Source organism: Equus asinus, chromosome 5, assembly GCF_041296235.1.
Source record: "Equus asinus isolate D_3611 breed Donkey chromosome 5, EquAss-T2T_v2, whole genome shotgun sequence".
NCBI lineage: Eukaryota > Metazoa > Chordata > Mammalia > Perissodactyla > Equidae > Equus > Equus asinus.
The window spans coordinates 38,476,543-38,496,253 of record NC_091794.1 but is presented as its reverse complement, the minus strand read 5'-3'; the positions used below and the strand labels follow the sequence as shown (position 1 = coordinate 38,496,253).

The 19,711-nt window shown below is 41.6% G+C and overlaps 1 protein-coding gene across 12 annotated transcripts in view; it reads right to left on the bottom strand.

The window, feature by feature from the left end:
* Window positions 1–19,711, bottom strand: part of MCF2L2 (MCF.2 cell line derived transforming sequence-like 2) — a 230,185-nt gene that overhangs the window by 39,050 nt on the left and 171,424 nt on the right. For all 12 annotated transcript variants that reach the window (XM_070509354.1, XM_044771143.2, XM_070509356.1 and 9 more), the window contains 4 exons: window positions 7,216–7,282; window positions 6,053–6,168; window positions 4,830–4,899; window positions 519–611 (listed from right to left, as the gene is read on the bottom strand). In XM_070509354.1, the coding sequence (XP_070365455.1) occupies window positions 519–611; window positions 4,830–4,899; window positions 6,053–6,168; window positions 7,216–7,282 (346 nt within the window). The remainder of the gene's footprint in view (window positions 1–518; window positions 612–4,829; window positions 4,900–6,052; window positions 6,169–7,215; window positions 7,283–19,711) is intronic.

The following is a 19,711-nucleotide window of genomic DNA, read 5'->3' as shown; positions in this document are numbered from 1 at the left end:
ATGGTGTGTGAAATGAGAGGAAGGGGAAGAGGGATGGCTTGGCTAGTATTTTCATACGCAACTAGGGAAGCAAGACTGCTCATTTTTTTTAGAAAGGAAGTTCACTAGAGGACAGCGGGGCATTTCAAATCCTTGTGAAAAGGAGGCAGCCTGTCCTCCAGTTAGGGGTGAGGTGGGGTCTATTGAGGTCAAGTTGAGTCTGAAGGGTACATGATGGTGTATTGATCTCGTTCCAGGGAGCCCAAAATGTGCCCTTTTTGAGTTAATTCCATTTTTAAAACCCATTCTAGAAGAGGACCCTGGTTTTCTCATCAGGCCTATCCCAAAGAGACCCAGGGCAGCATCGAAACTTCCAATACATAATTTCAAAATAGGAGAGACTTTTAATCAACATAAATCCCAACGCCAAATTCCTCTGCCTCATTCATACTTTTGATTTCTTTAAAAAGTTGATGCACATAAACGTTGTCCAGGGAAAACAATTTGTTTTTCCTGAGACTTTGTAATCTCAACATTACCCCAAAGTAGGCGCAGTCCTGACATTCTTGCCAGATTGCCCTAGCTCGGGGCAGATTCTTATGATATTTGAAATATATTTGAAGATCTTCTTTCTGAGTGGGAAAAAAAATCAGAACAAATTAATTAGTAGCATTTTTTCAGGAAGTGGATAGGACAATACATTGAACAAGCCTGAGTATTTCCAATGTGTAAGGGAGCGGGGATGCATGATAAATAACCTTCTGTTGGGGTGAGTGTGTGATGGGGAGGCAAAGAGCGTTATAAACAACTGTAAGTACTGAACAGAGATATGAACAGAATGCTTTGGGAGCAACTACAGGGCTCTGGGAAATAGATAAATAAATTCATGAACAGGCATCGATTTTTATCTTCACTCTTCCTCCCCTGCTCATTTATCCAGGACACCAACATCTCCCCAAAATAGTTCTGCTGGGAGGGACAGAGCTGCCAGAGAAAGTGCTGGTAGCTAATAGCCCCTCCCTTCTCTCTCCCCAATCTCTCTTTATTGTGATCATCATGGTGCCAACTCTACCAAAAAAGCTAAGAAACAACCAAGAGATAGAAACAGCCCAGAAGGAAAATATGGCCGTTTGGACAAAACAACACACATCTAAGTCATTTGGGCAACGCCCAAAGTGTCAAACTCTGCCTCAGACATCATCTTCAACCTGTCGCACAAGACTCTGAGACGGGAAAAGTTGCATGATATCTCAGAGCTGGAGATCAAGAGGGGTTCCAGATGCTGTGTGACCTATATTCTCATTGTAGTGAGGCCTTGAGAGGGGCACACATCTGCCAATATCTCAGGTAAAAAGGATCCCCCAGGCCTACGGGGTCAGCTTGCCAGCTTCAACCGCTCCATTGGGAGAACAGATCCACAGCAGCTGTGTTTGCCCCACAGCCCAGGCTGCTCTGAGGGACAAGCCCTTGTGGTCTCTTCCCTGCAGATTTCTCTGTCTCTATCCTCCTGCTCAGGCCAACTCTTGATGTCCTTCACGTGGACATGGGCTATTTTTTCCCTCACAGCTTCAACTATATCTATCCTACTTCCAAACCCACTGTTGTAGTGATTGATTTCCATTTCTGCAACCTAACAAAAACGCATTCATTATTCATTCACTCAAGAACTAACAACTGAGTGCCTCTGATGTGCCAAGCACTGTGCTAAGTACATTTGTTAAACTCATTGGCTCAGTAGCCGTGACATGGGGAACATTCCTGCTAGACTGAGGGCCAGGCTTATAAAATACTACCAATTGATTAAGGCATTTCACCCACATTTGGTCTGTCAGAGCACAAAGATGATGACCTTTAGCTCCTAAAAGAATTTAAGGTTTCACCACTTTCAACCCTCACCACCAGAAGATTCTCAGAAGCTGGAGGAAACTTTGGAGGTCTAACCTCCCACCTGGTAAAACAGCTTCAGAAGTCAGCCACCTTTTCCCAAACTCTCCCAGTGGCAGAGAAGGACCTGGTTCTCTTGGTGGATGCTGAGCTGAAACCTGCGTTCCTGAAAACTTCATCCCTTGGTCCTGTGTCTTTGAGGCCTTTGTGGGCCTTCAAGTACTAAAACACAACTACTGACCTAAATTTGCTCTTTAGTCCGAAAGTCCTTAGTGAAAGGATGTGTACTAACCAGTAGCACATGAAAGTACCCAATTCCCCTCACTTTCTTATAGAATAAGAAAGGCTAAAAAACTGCTACCAAAAACTTATATTCACACAGGGAGACATGATTGCTTATGCATTAAGACTGTGGGCTCTGGTGGTGGATGGTCCAGCTTCAGTTCTTGGCTTTGTCAATTACAAACTACTTGGCCTGAGTCAGGTACTTAGCCTCCCTGTACTTCAGCTTTCTCATCTATAAAGTAGGCTCACAACAGCACTCAACTCGTGCGATTGTTTTGAGATTAAGTGAGATGATGTAGAGACACTTCTCAACACATGCCCAATACACACAGACTGTCTAACAAATGGTAGCTATTGTCAAAGCACTTTTTACTTTGTAGAACCTTTCTGCATGCATTATTTTATCTGATCTCCACAACAATTTTATATATTGGTATTATTAAGCCTTTGTATTGAGAAGGAAAGTGAAACTCAAGGAGTTTAAGCGACTTACTCAAGGTCATGCAGACAGCAAGTGGCTCCTGTTAGATAAGAAGTTACATTTCCTGAATCCCATTCCAGGGTTCTTTCCATTATATCATGTGAAATCTCAGAGCAAATGGAGCTTGAAGGAAACTACTGACACATATTGTTCTATGGAGAGCTGGGTCTCTGGGGCCGAATCTTCCTGGACACTATAGGCTATAGAGTATGATTAAAACTCTTGGCCAGAGCAATAGTTCAAAATTCATTTCCATGATTAGCGGAATTCTGCAAATATTATTGATAAAAGGTAAACTGCTATAGTAAATAAAGGGTGATGGCCCTGCCTTATTGGCTAACAAATATAAGTTTTTGCACAGCAGTGGCCAATTTCCTCAAAGATTTAGTGCTTGTGGTTTTTTTTTTTGTAAAGATTGGCACCTGAGCTAACATCTGTTGCCAATCTTCTTTTTTTTATTCTTCTCCCCAAAGCCCCCCTGTACATAGTTGTATATTCTAGTTGTGAGTGCTTCTAGTTGTGCAATGTGGGACACCGCCTCAGCATGGCCTGATGAGCAGTGCCATGTCCACACCCAGGATCCCAACCAGAGAAACCTTGGGCCACCGAAGTGGAGCACGTGAACTTAACCACTAGGGCGCGGGGCCGGCCCCATAATTGTGGTTTTTAGTTACTCTGTTTGTCCCAGGATAATAACCTTGTCCTTGATAAGAATTTATTACCTGTATTTTATCTCCAACATCACAAATCCTATAGGATTATATGTAGAGTGTGTGGTCTGGATTAATGGTTTCTAAGGTTTCTCCCATGTAGAGGACTATAAAAAGCTTTGTAAAACCTTAGAAGAGGAATTCTTTTAAGAAAAGACATTTAGTCAGCAGTTCCCTGACCATTTCCTCATGCTTAGACAATTTTTATTTGATAATATCCATTTTTTTCCCCCACAGGAATTTGGTCCTTCTCTCATCGAACAACTTAAATAAGTCTTTGCAATAACGGCAAAAGCAATTATAAAATATTTCTAAACTTTGAAACTAGATTTCACACTGGTGGTTTGATGAGAGTAAAATTGCAAAAGAGGATAAAACACTAATAATGCTATACAAGTAATTCAAAAGGGAAATTAACCAGATTGAGTACAAAATAGTTTTCAGTGTATCTTGGATTCTGGCACTGGATGAAACACCTATGATGAGGCTGTTGGTGGAAGCCCCACACAGGGCCATGGAAAGGGCCTTCTAAGCTGGTCAAGCTCTGAGGGTGAAAGACTCTGTTTCTCCATTATGTCAAATACCTAGAAACCTGGGGATTTCTGTTGGATTGCTTTCAGAGAATCCCAACTACTGCTCTTAGACTTAGCAGCCATAATTTGGGTTGTTTAAAAATTGTTAAGTTGTTTGATTTGTTGTCTCAGGCTTGCAAAAAGAAAAGCAAGGAAGGGAATGAAAAGGACCAGTTGGGAGAGAGAGAAGAAATGGGAGAGATTTGGAAAGCAGAGGGCAGCAGGATCCTATGCATATCCTCCTACAGGGAAGAATGCACTTGTTGGGGAATGGTGTTGGGTAAAACATTTCTTTGTGCCAGATCCCCGGGAGCACCAGTGGCCCAAACACCCATTTATTGACCAAAGCAAGGGTGGAGAGGAGCGAGAAGGCAGAGGCCTGCATGGTGGGAAGGCGACGTAGTCAGAGGTGCAGCGTTGTAAGATAGGAAACTCCAAATTGGGTGCTAAACATAAGAGAAGTTGCAGATTTAAGATTTTTCTAACCATCCTCTGTGCTGTAAAAAGTAAAATGGAAGAAAACATATTTTCTGCGATTTTTAGTTTAACATCAGTTCTTTTCTTCAGAGTGTTCATACAATTTAGTGGGGAATTTAAGCCCGCTTTGTGCTTCTTGTCTTAAAACCGTTAGCTTAGTCATCCAGAGGAGGGTCATCTGCTTTGGGGGGCCTGGGGGGCCAGTCTTTCATTTCACTGGGCTTTGCAGGAAGCCGGGCTTGTTAGTTGCTCCCATCTATCAGTGTGAGCTCAGTCAAACTGGACTCATCTCACACTGGATGAAGTATTGCAAAGGACTCCAGCTTTGCATTCAAAAGGCAGATAAAAATTTTCAGACCATTGCCCTTACCACTTACACAGAAAATTAAGGGCTGGCTTTAATCACATGATTATTTTGATTTATTGGGAGCACAGACTTACTCTCTTGAGAAAGCAGCGTGCCAGAAGTTCAGGGTTTTCAATGCACTTTTCCAATTCTTTCAGAAAAGTCCTAGGGAAAGAAAAGTATAATAATGCTTTGAATTTTTACATGTATGGCATTAAAAAAATTTTAAGTAAAATCACATAAAGTTTTAAGAAGTGCTTAGGAAAATGCTGTTTTCCAGGCTTTATCGCTCTTCACTCATCTTCAACACACGGATTTGGAAAACACAAATGTATTCTGTGATCTTACTAGGATTCTCTGAAACCACTCACAGCTGTTCTGATAATTCTAAGCACTAGTCACAGCCAGGCTGGATGCCCTGATGCTCCCTGCTACGTAATAGTAATGTTAAGAACAACCGATGCTGCTGTTGCTGCCACTACTAACGTCACTGAGAGCTTCCTAGAAGCCAGGCATGACCAAAGTGCTTCGCAAACAATATCTCCTTTAATCTTCCCCCAAACCTTGGAAGACAGGGTTTCATAAATGTGAAAGCTGAGGCCCAAAGCTAAGTAACACCTCTCTAGGGAAAGTAGCAGAAATGGGATTTCCACTTGGGCTTTGTATCTGACCTATGGACAAAAGATGTGGTAGGAAACAACTGTGGTTCAATTCATCAAGTAGTTTTTCCCTTCTGTCAGTTAGATGTGTGATCTTGGGGTCATTTATAGTAAGTAAAGTGAGTAAACAAACTGTGGTCTCCTTATCTGTAAAATGAAAGGGTTGGAGGATGATTTACAAAGTCCCTTTCTCCTCTAATTCTCTAAACTCAAAACCCAAGCAGCCCTGGGCCAAGAGGGCAATTTGTTTGACCAGTTAGCATTTTCTAACACCCGAGCTCCTAGCACAACCCTATGATAATAGGTATGTGGGTGTGTATCTTGGTCATCTTTGTCTTCCCAATGTTGAACACAGTGCCTGGCACAGAACAGGTGCTCAATAGATGCTGATGCATGAATAGATAAAGAAGCAAAGGAACACACAAGTGAATATAACATTAATGCCTGCTGCCTAGTGATGTCCTTTCCCTTCTTCCTCAGGGATTTTGAGGCACTTCCTCCCTTCTTCTCATCCCATTCCATCCCAACCCCATCTGCTGACTCTGGATTACTTGCTTAAGCCTGAGAATGCCTAAGCACTTAATCCCCAAATTCCATCAATCTGATTGCCATCCTTCTCTTACTTTCCATTTTTCCTTATAATTTGAATTATTACATACCTGTTGTGAAATTCATAAAGTTCTCTAATATTCCCAAAGAGAAAGTCCTTGTTATTCTGAAGAACATCTGGAATCAGATGCTTCAGCCAAATAAAATCCATTGGAATGATATATCCCTGCAGCGGTGGAAGGAAGGGAGGTTTTACAGATAGGAACATATAAGAGGTGATCTGAATTAGCTACTCCAGGGACCAAAACTTTAATAAAAATAATTGGGGAATATGCCACATGTTTCCTGAAAGCCATTCCATCAAACACTTTCTTTTGATATTATTTCCTCATGTGTCCATCTTCAGGAGAAGAAGGTTTAATGGCAATGATAATAGAATGGCATTTTTATAGAAAGAACAAATACATTATTAAATGTTTACGTTATACAAGTCAAGTCTGAAAGGAAAAAACTTACCCATCATTTTATGACCTGATGCAACTACTATTCTTTTATTATATTTCTTTCATGACTTTTTAAAAGCTTATTTTATATGGTTATAATCACAGTACATATGTAATTTGTATTGTTTTTCCAAATACACTTTAGACTTTGCTTATAAATTTCTACATATATTGTTTTTTAATTTAATCTTATGTTTTTTCAACATTGCTACATATTATTCAAAATAATTATTTTCTAACAATTAAATAATATTTCATTTAGCATGTATATCAGGCTTTATTAACCATTCTCTTTTTTATTGGACATTTGGTTTTCTTCTGATATTTTATGGTAAAAAAATTCTATTATAACTTTGTACATATAGATTATGCACATCAAGATTATTCTCTTAGGAAAATAGAGAAAAAGCACATTTTCACTCATAGGCCAAAAATGCTACTTAAAGCAATGCAAAATAATTCTCCTGCATTAAATTATCAAAAACATTTAAATGGTCATATCTATTGTTGGCAAGTATATGGTGAACCTAACTGGGCATTGCTAGAATCAGTATGAATTGGCATAATTCTTTGGAAGTAATTTGGTTACATGGATCAACAGTCACAAGAATGTTCTTATTCCTACTGGCAAGACAGCTGTGATATTATAAGACCTGAAACCTTGGTGGAAATTCTAGACACATATGGCAACTATTTTGAGTCTCTTTGTACAACAAAACTTCTCTAGTTTGAATACACGCTTATTGTCCCCCCCCCCGCCATCTACTTACATCAATTATGCTCTTAATCTCTTTTATATAAATCTCTTCAGTCTCAAGCAAGTCACGTACAATGCGCCTGAACCACAGCAGCAGATGGGAAGATGAAAGAGAGACAGACAGAAGGAGGGGAGAGCAGTTTTTTAGAATTCTTTTAGAATAATGCTCATCAATACAGTTCCCCTTGGTGGCTCACCTACTTAGGTTGTGGTCAGCTCATTCTGTTTTACTGAACACCCAAGGCCAACATCTCACTAGAGCACACTCTGATCACACAGGCATAAGAAGGCATGGCAAGGTTAGAGGACTCAAAATCCATTTGTGCAGCTAGCGAGTGACCTGTCCTCTGGTGTGCTGTAGCGTAGGGGTCAAGAGGGCAGGTGTTGGAGTCACAAATATCAGTTTTGGATCCTTGATCAGGAAGGTCTGCCTGACCCCTATACTGTACATGTAGTTTCCTGGATTTTCTCTCCAGCTTTCTGCTGTTTCACGGCTCACATCAAGTTCTTTGACCCACATGGATGTAAGCTGTTGTGTATGGGGTTAGGTGGACGCCAGTCATGCCCCCTTCCTCTGGCATCCGATGTTGCAGTGTGATGGACTTCCTCAGCCAAAAGATGTGAGCACTATCTGCTTCCCTTGAGGAAGGCAGGTGGGGGTGTGGTGGGCAGAATTCTAAGATGGCCCCCAAGATTCCTAGTAGCTGGTGTACACACACCTCCTCCCAGTTAGTCAATCAAACACTAATTTAGGTGCTGCTGCGAAGGGATTTTGCCATTCTGTTTTGTTCCAAATCAGTTGACCTTAAGATAGGTAGATTACCCAGTTGGGCCTGTCCTAACCCCATGAACTCTTTAGATCTGGGTCTAGAAGTCAGAGAGATTGTAAGCATGAGGAGGATTTAACACAAGGGAGATTCTCCTTTGCTGGCTTTAGAGATGGTGGGTGCCATGTGGCAGAAAATGCACGCAGCCTCTAGGAGCTAAGGGTGTCCCTCAGCTCATCGCCAGCAAGGAAACAGGGACTTTAGTCCCACAGTTGCAAGGAACTGAATTCTGCCATAACCACATGAACTCAGGAGAGCATACCAAGCAGAGGGGGCCCACACCTTGATTTCGGCTCTGTGGGACCTGAGCAAGAAGTCAGTCACACTATGCCCAGACTCCTGGCCCAGGGAAATTGCAAGCTGAGCTGCTAAGTTTGTGGCCAATTTTTATGCAGCAATAGAAAACTAAAAGAAAGAGTGAGGCCAGGCCCCACATTCGTCTCCAGAAGACTGTTCTCTTTTTCTCAGACTGTGTGACCACACTTTCTTTTTCAGCCTTTCTTTAGGCTCCAGGTGAGTCAGTGTTTGTACAAGTGTTTATGTGTAGAATATATACATTTATGGTTCCTGTGAGCTGTTGGGGGTTATCTATTAAATGGTAGCCGATCCTAGTAAAGGATTCCTTTTCCTCTCATAAAATGGAGATGGCAAGGGAGAGATAGGACACAATATTGGAAATTCACACAAATACACGAATGGCTATTAGTCTTACAAAAAAAAGTGCTCAGTACACACCAATCCAGTGCAGGCATAGTAAAAACAAGTAACAATTTTCAACTACAAGTATGGCAGAAATTTCAAATCTCAAAGGAAGACTGATAGATGAGGATGTGGAAACACTGTCAGACAATACTGTTGGAAGTGTAAATTTGTGCAAGACAACTTGGAAATATCTCATCAAAATTTAAAACACATGCTCCTTGACTCAGTAATTTCACTTCTAAGAATTTTCATTGTTCGGCATTACAACAACAACACTTCAACAACAACCAGAGATAAACTGGAAATTACTTAAATGTTCATCAATAAATTATGGTACATACATATAATGAAATGCCATGCAGATTTAAAAAAGAATGAAGCCAAGTGAATCACACTGATATGACACAGTCCAGATATTTTAAGTGAATTAAAAAAAAACCAATAAGATGCAGAACAGTATGCATAGTATGACTATTTGTGTACAAACGAATGTGTATGCATACACATGTAAAATTGTATATGATTAGAAAATGTATGTAAAAAAACTAAGACATTGTTAACAGTGACTGCTTTTGGAGACTGGTACTGAAGGCTAGAAAATAGGGAAAGAAGGAGAATTTCTACATTTTACTCTACATCCTTTTACAGTCTTTGATTTTAAAAAGTACTTTAAACATTTACTGCTTTTATAATTTAAAAAAAATGGTTTACATGGCTTTTTTTTTTTTTTGAGGAACATTAGCGCTGGGCTAACATCTGCCGCCAATCCTCCTCTTTTTTCTGAGGAAGACTGGCCCTGAGCTAACATCTGTGCCCATCTTCCCCCACTTTATATGTGGGATGCCTACCACAGCATGGCTTGCCAAGCAGTGCCATGTCCGCACCTGGGATCCGAACTGGCCAACTTAATCCGCACATGTGAACTTAACCGCTGCACCACTGGGCCAGCCCCGGTTTACATGACATTGTAAAATGAGTGTTACTGGAGGTAATGACATATGAACTCCATTTGAGAGATATAAATAAACTCTACAATTTACCTATTTTATACCTCAACAAGTACTCTTTCTTAAAATGACAATTTTTTTATCTACTTATAAATGCTTGTTATAAGGAAAGACTGATAAAGGATACCCACTGACAGAGAATACAATTTCAAGAAGTATAAAGACTACCAAAAAGTTACTTTGAGATCATACTTAACTAACAGAGTCACTGAGTAAGAGGTTCCTTTGGTTTTTATAAATTATCCTGAAATGATGGCAGTTGCTATGTCAAGAAGGAAATATAGTCCTTGATACCAATCTGTTTCTATGAGCCATGACATCAAGTGGGACCAGAGCAACAGTTAAGCATTCATAGAAAACCTGAGTACAGCCAGCCTCTTATGCCCTCATGAAGCATTGGGCTTAATATACTTGGCAAGTCTATTTAAGGATGTACTGATGATTAAATGAAGCCAGAAGGCAGAAATAACTAGGTGGTGCACAGAAATCAATCTTATTATCCAACAGCTAATGTAAGAACTTGAAGATTCTTAGGAGGTTTTAGGAATCTGAACCAAAAAAATATTCACAACTCAGAAGAAAAAAAAATTCCTTTGTCAGGTCATGTTTCAGCTTATAGCTGGAAAACAGTCTAGAGATCTCATCCAACTGCTTCATTTTACTTGTTGGAGTGCAATGCATAAAACTCCAATGATAGGAAGTCCCCTGCACATTGGTAGCCTACATTTCAGTTCAGATTTCTTTTAAAAAGTAGCCCTCACACCACTGTGGAGCCATTCTTTTTCCTTTCCTCTCCTTTGTTTTCCTTTCAAATAGCTTTATAAAATGGGAGAAAATGTATGATTCTAGTTGATGATCGCCTGCTTTATTATTCCAAAGCCTATAACTTTGTTCAATGATTTAACATCTAAAGTCATAAAGTATATATAATGTAGAGAAAGAACAGTAAATATTGGGAGTACTCAAATAAGTAATTTAAAAACCTTTAAACACCTAGAGCAATTTATGTCCTGATGGATATCTACCCGGAGATGGAGCACTAGTAATTAGGATACCAAATGGAGTTGACGATGCCAGATCAGCTTGCACTAATATACTCTACATTAGTGTACATTCTGGCACTTTGTGGCTCTCCCTCCACCCCCAACGCCCAGGAAATGGAGGCAGAATATGTTTTAAGGGACTATTTCTTCTCTGACGTCATATTTCAAGGTAGCATACAAACAGCTTTGGATATCTGGTTCCATTCTATATGACACCTCATGTTTGTTTCAGTTGACACCATAACCAAGGGGCAAGAATGGAAACAATAGGCCTTTTAAAAAAGTGATTGTAGCCCTATTTGGTAAGCAAGATCATTAAAACACATATAGATTAGGATTTCCTGATAAGTTTCTTCTTTGTCCCTGCATCCTAATCTGTTCCCCCTTTTAATCCTTGCCCCTCATCCTCCACGACCCTCATTTCCCAGCTCTCCCATAGAAGTGCATCCTTCTGGGAACCAGCCTGTCAGAAGCATATTTTTGCTTGTTAATTGTCAACACAATTTCCATCCAGAGTTTTCATTTATTCCTGGTATTTTATCAAATTACAGACATCAGACGTATTACAGATTTTCACTTTTTAAAAATTAGTTTTCATCTATTACCCTCTTTGCCAAATTGAAATGTCTGTTTTTATCCTTCTCAAACTCTAGAGCATCTGTGGTGGGAATGCAAACTGGTGCAACCACTATGGAAAACAGTATGGCGATTCCTCAAAAAACTAAAAATAGAACTACCATATGACCCAGCTATCCCACTACTGGGTTTCTACCCAAACAATTTGAAGTCAACAATCCAAAGTAACGTATGCAGCCCTATGTTCATTGCAGCACTATTCACAATAGCCAAGACATGGAAGCAACCCAAGTGCCCATTGACTGATGATTGGATAAAGAAGATATGGTATACATATACAATGGAATACTAGTCAGCTAGAAAAAAAGACAAATTCATCCCATTTGCAATAACATGGAAGGACCTAGAGGGAATTATGCTAAGAGAAATAAGCCAGTCTGAGAAAGACAAATACCAGATGATTTCACTCATACGTGGAATATAAACAAGGCTGGGACAAAGAAAACAGTTCAGTGGTTACCAGGGGAAGGGGGGTGGGGATGGCACAGGACGTGAAGGGGAGCACTTATGTGGTGACAGTTAAGAAATAATGTACAACTGAAATCTCACATTGATGTAAACTATTATGAACTCAATTAAAAAATAATTTAAAAACTCTAGAGCATCTGACATAATGGATATTTATCCTCTTAAACCTTTCTCTTCCTTTGGTTTCTCTTTATTATTCAATCTTCATTCACCACCCACCTCTCCATTTCTTCTCTATTCCTTCATTGCTTTATCTTCCTCGTCCTGTCTAATATTCCCACTCCTCAAAGGTCTGAACTCAGGTTTCTAGGTTTCCTTCCCTCTTCTTCCCTCACGCTGTTGACTTTCTAACATCTTTGTTTTGCTCCCAGACCTTTGGTCATGCTCAAGCTCATGTTGCCAATGGTCTCACATGAATGCCTCCCGGACACCTCAATCATCTCAGGTTGAAACAGAACTCATTAGAGAGAAATAGCATGTGTATCAGTGGAACTGCCATTTTTCTAGGGTCCCTAAAGCTTTAATTTCAAACTCCTCCCTGCCACTATCACTTATATTCAATCTGTCACCAAGCCTTGTCATTTCATCTCTCAACATGCCTCTTGGAGTCATTGCTTATTGTGCATTTCCAGTGCCACCAATATAGAATAAACTCTCCATTCCTCTCATCCTGAATAATTTGGTGCACTCCTAGCAGCTCACCCTTACCTCTCAGATCCCTCTCCCAACAATCTATTTTGCAGATCACATGTCTATGCTCTTCCTAAAGCTCTATTTCCATCATGCCATCATTCTACCTCTTCAAAAACTTAAAATAGCTTTCAATTGACTACAACTGCCAATGTTTTTCCCAGGATTTCAAGATTCTCCATTCATGTAATAAGAATGTACTTAGGGAGCTTGACCTAAAGGTAAATCCAGACCTACAGATTCAGAACGGGGAGTGGTGAGTAGGAGCTACAGGTGGAATCTGTAATTTTCACAAGCACCCCAGATGATTCTAATGCAGATGTTCTGCTATTCAACTAAGTAACACTGATATGACCCACTTTTTTATTTTCTATTTTTATTTTTTGCCTTTTTGTTGAGGAAGATTTGCCCTGAGCTAACATCTGTTGCCAATCTTCCTCTTATTGTATGTGAGCCACTGCCAACGAACTTAACCACTAGGCCAGTGGGGCCGGCCCATGACTCAATCCTTTTACCCACCTCCCCCACTTTAGTTAGGCCAGTGTTATCATAATTTTACACTTTCTGTCAAATTCTAATCATTCCTGAAAACTCAGTTCTAATCCTCCTTCTTTCACGAAAACTTTTCCAACGGCTTCTGATGAAATCAGTACCACATTATTGTCCTTGCTTCCCAGGCAAAAATCATTAGATCCATTTACCAAACACTTTATTGGCTCCCTAATATGAGCCAGGCACCAATATAGGCACCTGGGTTCAAGAAATGTACCATAACTCCAGGCCGTAAAGCAGTTCATAGTCTAATGGCAGAGACAAGAAAATCAATGACTCCAATGCATTGTGGTAATGTACCAGGTAGTCAAAGGAGTAGGGTGCAGAAGAGGGAATGCAATTAAGCCAAGGCTGGCAGGAGACACTGCCAATTTTGAGTTGAGTGAAGTCTAAGTCTAGTTTTAAAAAGAAAGGAACAAGGGAAAAAGGAGAGGGAAGTGTGTCCCTGGCCAAGGGGAACAGCATGAAGGAGGAACTGGAGGCAAAAGATGTATGCTCCACCAATACTTGTAAATTCTTTGGTGAGAATGGGCCAACAGTCTAGTGGGTTCATAAAACGCTAGAAGTAGATATAACCATAAAGACCATTCAGTTCATCCTTATTTTACAGATGAATAAACAGAGGCTCATAGCCATGAAGTGAAGTGCCCAAGGTCCATGGCTTTGGCCAAGCCAATATTCTTCCCAAGACATTGCCTTGTCTCTTTAGGCCCATGTTTGTGGTGCATCTAAAGTCCTGTTTGCTGATTATTAAATAAAACACAAATTCAAATGAAACTAGCATGGCATTATAAAAATACTGGGTTTCAGGAAGAAAGGTTTCCAAGTCTATTTCTATTTCCAATATACGGGGTAACCTTGAGCAAGTCACTTTCCTTCACAGAGTCTCTGTTTCTTTAGGTGTCAAAAGGCTGAATTACACAATTTTGAGTATCCCTTCTGGCTCTCATAAATCATTCTCTAAACATATTACTATTTAACAAAATGTATGACGTGGTCTTTGGTCTAATCGCACCTTGCTTTTCATTTCTCACAAGAAGCAAAGGTCGTAAGACTTTCTATTTATTCACAACCTCAGTTAAATGGTTAATATGTAGCTGAAATGCCCAACAGGACAGCAAGGAAAAGGGGAATCAACGTGGGCTGGAGAGGTTTGGGAGAAGGTGAAATCTGAACTGTCCTCTCTAAGAGGTAAGGACATGGCCAGGAAGACAGGAGGTGCTCCAGGAAGAAGGAGACAGGAGCAGAGTCGAGGAGTCCTGGCTATACATGGGGCCTTGTGGGAACCAGGAAGGTGGAGCAGGGTCTGGATGGGGAGTGTGGCAGGCAGTGGGGAGCCCAGATGGAGGAGATGGTGGTCGTGCCAGCCTACAGTGTAGACTTGATGCAGAAGCCCAAGGGAAGGTGTAGGAGATTGATCTGGCCAACAGGACGAGTAACTGTCTAGGAGACTGTTTCATCAAGCACAGAATGGGCCCTGAAGGTTCAGACTTAGGGAAACATTCTTAGCTTTACATCCTTCTTCTGTTTTGACTAGGTGTTCCACAATTACATAATAAATTCCCAGAACTATAAATGGTAACAACATGAAACACTAAAGACCTAAACAATGACCATGTTGAAGCAAATGATATTTTAAGCATTAATAAAAGGTCTGATGAAGATAAACAGCTCTCTGGCTCCCGGAAGGCTAAGAGTTGAGAGATTTGCTCAGTTGCTTCTTCTGCCATCTGTCCTCTCTTTTCCTCTTCTGTATCTCAGTTTCTATATTTTGTCTTATGTTAATTGGATTTGATCTCATCACTCTGATGTGTTTAGGGTAAACTACCTCAAATTCTCTTTGGAGGAGGATGGAGCATAAATAAATTATTATTAAAGTTTATACGGATGGATGCTCGCTCTTCAATACCACGTAATAAATAATGACAAAGTAATTTCATGCATCCTGCACTTTTTTTAAAGAGAAGTTGATTATAAACACAATCACATTAATCCCAATTCAAGTTAACAATCCTGCATTTGTACAGCATTTTAAGGATTATAAATCTTTTTTAAAAATTGTGGTAAAAGATACATAATATAAAATTTACCATTTAAACATTTTTTAAGTGTCCAATTCAGTGGTATTAAGTACATTCACGATGCTGGGCAACCATCACCAGAACTTTTCCATCATCCCAAACTGACACTGTACTCACCAACCACCAGCTCCCCGCCCCCCCCGCCCCCCCGCCCCCACAGTCCTTGGTAACCTCTATTCCACTTTCTGGCTCTATGAATTTGCCTATTCTAGGTACCTTGATAAGTGGAGTCATACAATATTTGTCCTTTTGTGTCTGACTTATTTCATTTAGCATAATGTTTTCTAGGTTCATCCATGTTGTAGCGTGTGTCAGAATTTCATTCCTGTCTTAGGCTGACTGTTTCTCACTGTTTCTATATACCACGTTTTGTTTATCCATTCATCTATTGATGGATACTTGGGTTGCTTGCTCCTTTCGGCTATTGTGAATAATGCTGCTATGAACATTGGTGTGCAAGTCTCTGTTTGAGTCCCTGTTTTCAATTCTTTTGGGTATATACCCAGAAGCAGTATTGCTAGATTATATGGTAATTCTATTCCTAATTTTTTGAGAAACGACCATACTGTTTTACGGAGAGGCTACACCATTTTATATTCCTACCAGCAATGCAGCAGGGTTTCAATCTCTCTACACCCTCATCAACACTTATGATTTGCCTTTTTTTTTCTGGTAGCCACCTTAATGGTGTGAAGTAAAGTTGTTTTTTTAATGTGTATATTATCTTCCTTGATCCATTCAACGCTAGACAAAGAGCTCCTCCAGGGCAGATGTCCTGTCTTATTCATCCTTGTCCCCAGGCCTTACACGTAGGTAAATTCTCAATAAATGCTTATTAAATGGATGAATGATAGAATGAAGGAACAGACACCAATTCTCTGTGCAAAAGTAGACACTAATTGTTATTCTCATTTCACGGAAGAGGAAATTGGGACTTAGAGCATTAAATGACTTGATTGAGGTCAAAGTGCTGGCTAGGCGCTGCCAGCAAGAGGTCACATCTGGGCCTTCTAGCTCTAAAACTAGTGATAAGGGACCTGATGTGCCAAGGGAGAATAGCAGTGCACTGAAATAGCACCCAGTGTTCTGAGTCTGGAGCAGAGGTCCATAAGTGACAGGGCCTGCACAGGAAGGAGACAGAGAAGCAGGTTAGAGAAGAAGGGCTGGCTCAGGCCATCATTCGTTGATGCTTAGGATTCAGGGAATCTGGCTCCAATCTCAGAGCCTTGCTGCATAGGCATATCTGCTATCCATACATAACAAAGCATCACGTGAGAGATTTCTGGAACACCCAGGAGACTGCTGGAATACTGCTGATACGAAAATCATTACTTCTCCAATTCACGGGAAAGGGTAGTACTGGTACTAACTCCAACAGGAACACCCAAGTAACTTGATAATCTTCAGCAACGAGAAGAAATTGTGGGGCCAGCCCCATGGCTGGGTGGTTGAGTTCGCGCCCTGTGCTTCGGCGGCCCAGGGTTTCATTGTTTTGGATCCTGGGCGAGGACATGGCACTGCTCATCACACCACGCTGAGGTGGCTGGCGTCCCACATGCCATAAATAGAAGGACCCACAACTAGAGTATACAACTATGTACTGGGGGGCTTTGGGAAGAAGAAGAAGGGAAGAAAAAAACGAAGATTGGCAACAGATGTTAGCCCAGGTGCCAATCTTTAAAAAGGAAAAAAGAAGAAGAAATTGTGAAGTAGTTAATAAGCTTCCACTGCTGCAAAAATGAAATTCTCAAAGATAAAAAACATGTATAAAATAGTCAAAGATCAAAAATGCTGAGAAGAGACCTACACTTTCTCTGCCCTGTGCACCATTTCTGCGGATCTATTTGCGCCTTTAGCTACCCAGCAGGCATCCCTTCATTCTATTAATCCTTTTCCTCCCAAGAGAGTTTGTTTGCTTATTTACTATGATAGAAACATATTGCTTTCTAGGATTCTTTAGACCTACATCTGCTGGATCAAATAAGTGTTAATACTGGGCTTTATGACTTAGACCATCAGACCAACCAAGACTGATGCATGCAATGCATATGTTTCAGATCACATGATTTATCAAGGACTTTAGAATTGACTCTTTACAAGTTCTGTTAGAAGAAAAATCTCAGTATAGCAAAACCATTTCTAACTCCTAACTAATGATTCACTTATTTTAAGTAATACTCAACATAATCCCAAGCAGGCCTATAATTGCCTCTTAGAATTGGTTTGAGTAGGATTTGAACCACATACGCTCCATAAAGCAGGCAATGAGCACTTAGCAATGATTAACTATTGAGAAACGGGAAATAGAGAATTATATTTTAGCTGTCCCTTACATACCAGCACAACCAAAATTAAGGGCAAAATTTCTAACACAAATGATTGCATCTGGGCCAGGCACGTAGCCCCCATGTCATAGTCAATAACCATTTTCTGAATATCTCCATGAGCTGCAATTTTCTTCTTTTCGTCTCTTGGTTCCATCTCTTGGATCCATCACAGGATCCAAATCGTTTTGCTCAGTTTAGGTAGCTGTGGCAAGGCTGTGCCAATTGTTTTTTGGGTTTTTTCTTTCTTTCTTTTTCCTCCTCTATTTTTTATTGAGGTTATGATAGTTTACAACCTTGTGAAATTTCAGTTGTACACTATTACTTGTCAGTCATATCGTAGGTTATGCCAATTGTTTTCTAAAATACAGGTATTAATCAGACAGCATTCAAGATTGTCCCTATACAAATGTCACTCAGTCACTCAATTTGGAGAAGCCTCCTGAGTAGGAGAGAAGGAGGTGGAGTTAGAGGCGGCCCCTGGGGACTTGCACAGAATGCTGTATGCCCTGGAGTGTGCAATGTGGGTCTGATCTGCAGGGTGGGAGGGGAGAAAAATGCTGAGGGACACTGTCAGGGAGTGGACCGGGACACTGTCACAGGGCTGTCTGAGCAGTTGCAACATGGAGAGAAGACCTGTGCCAGCCTCACTCCCACCCCGAATCCTCTCCCCCAACACCCTCCCCCGAGTAAGGCCCACCCTGTCCACAGCACAGCTCTACTGGACCAAGGAGGGACCCAGCAAGCAGGGCCTGCCTCTCCAGGACTGTCCCTGCCCCTGAGGGCCCCTGCTGAGGGGTGGAGGGGCACATAAGAGACACCCTTATGTGCTGATGTGGAAGGAGATGACCAGTTAAGGAGGGCCTCCCCTGTGCAAAGGAGAAGAGAAAGGGACAGAATGGCTTCTGGGAATGGCCTGCAGTGAGTGCCTCTCTCTGCTGTCAGTGCCCTCATCTCCCAGTTCTGCGTGTAGCAGTATGGTTGCGTCCAACTGCCAAGGTCCTGGAATGAGCGAGGATGCCGGACGGTGCCAAACCACAGGAGCAGGAGCGAGAGCGTAGGAAAGGGCTGGTGTGCCTCCAGTGTCAGCTTTGGGGCCATGCTGGCATCAAGGGAGAAGCACACTGGGGCCATTGTACTGCAGATGAGGCTTCTGGAAACGAAAGCTTGAACATTTGATGAATATGGGAAACTTTCAGCAGAAATTCAGTTTTACCAGCAGTTAATACGTATTCACTCCATGCAAGGCATTGAGGGGGGTTCTCCAAGGGAACTGGAGATGAGCAGGATGTGGTCTCCACTTTCAAGAGGTCTGAGGACTCTCAAAAGAGTAGGGGAAAAAGATCCACAGACAATTTATACAGTGACAAAATGACACCGACTGTTATTGACATGTAACACCCAGGGCTGGGTCCACTGGTGAGGACGAGGAGGATTCTGGCCTTTGGGGCATTTAAGCCCCATCCATTCACTGGTTCATAAGCGCGTATTTGGATATTCCATTTCGGACATGCTGGCTTCAGACTGATGTGACACATTTAAGTGAAGACATTCAAGTTTGGAGCTCAGAATCTAGACTACAAATATAATCAGGGCCTAAAGGCAATGGGTGAGATCACCAAGGAGCAGGTGTGGTGAGAAAAGAACACCCAAAGGAAATGCGTGGGTGGGAGGGGCTGGCAGGCAGTAAAGAGGGAGGAGGCAGCCAAGGAGCTGTGGCATTACTTTAACAGGAGATGCTGTACTCACAGAAAATGCATCTCCAGAGATGTGAAACAGCAGGTCGTTCTAGAGCGATGATGCTGGGATGCAGCATGAAAACTGCCCCTGCCACGGAGCGAGAGAAGCTTTCTGCAGCCCGTGGGCATGAGATGACGGCCGTCCACCCAGCCCGTGAGGACTGCCTGAGCCACGCTCAGCACTTCACACACGTTATTGTCACTGTATTCAGTGCTCACTGCACCCTTCCAGGCGGGAATTACTGTGGGGCGCAGAGAGGCTGGGTCACTGCCTAGATCACGTGGCCAGGAGGAGGCTGGGCCAGGATTCCACCCCATCTCTCTAGCAGCCTGGGGCTTGCATGAAGGCTCACCGGTTTCTGAATACACAGCTGTGGTGTGCCTGAATTCACAGGACAGGGCCTGTGCAGGGTCTGTGAGGAGATGTCCTAGTGGACAGA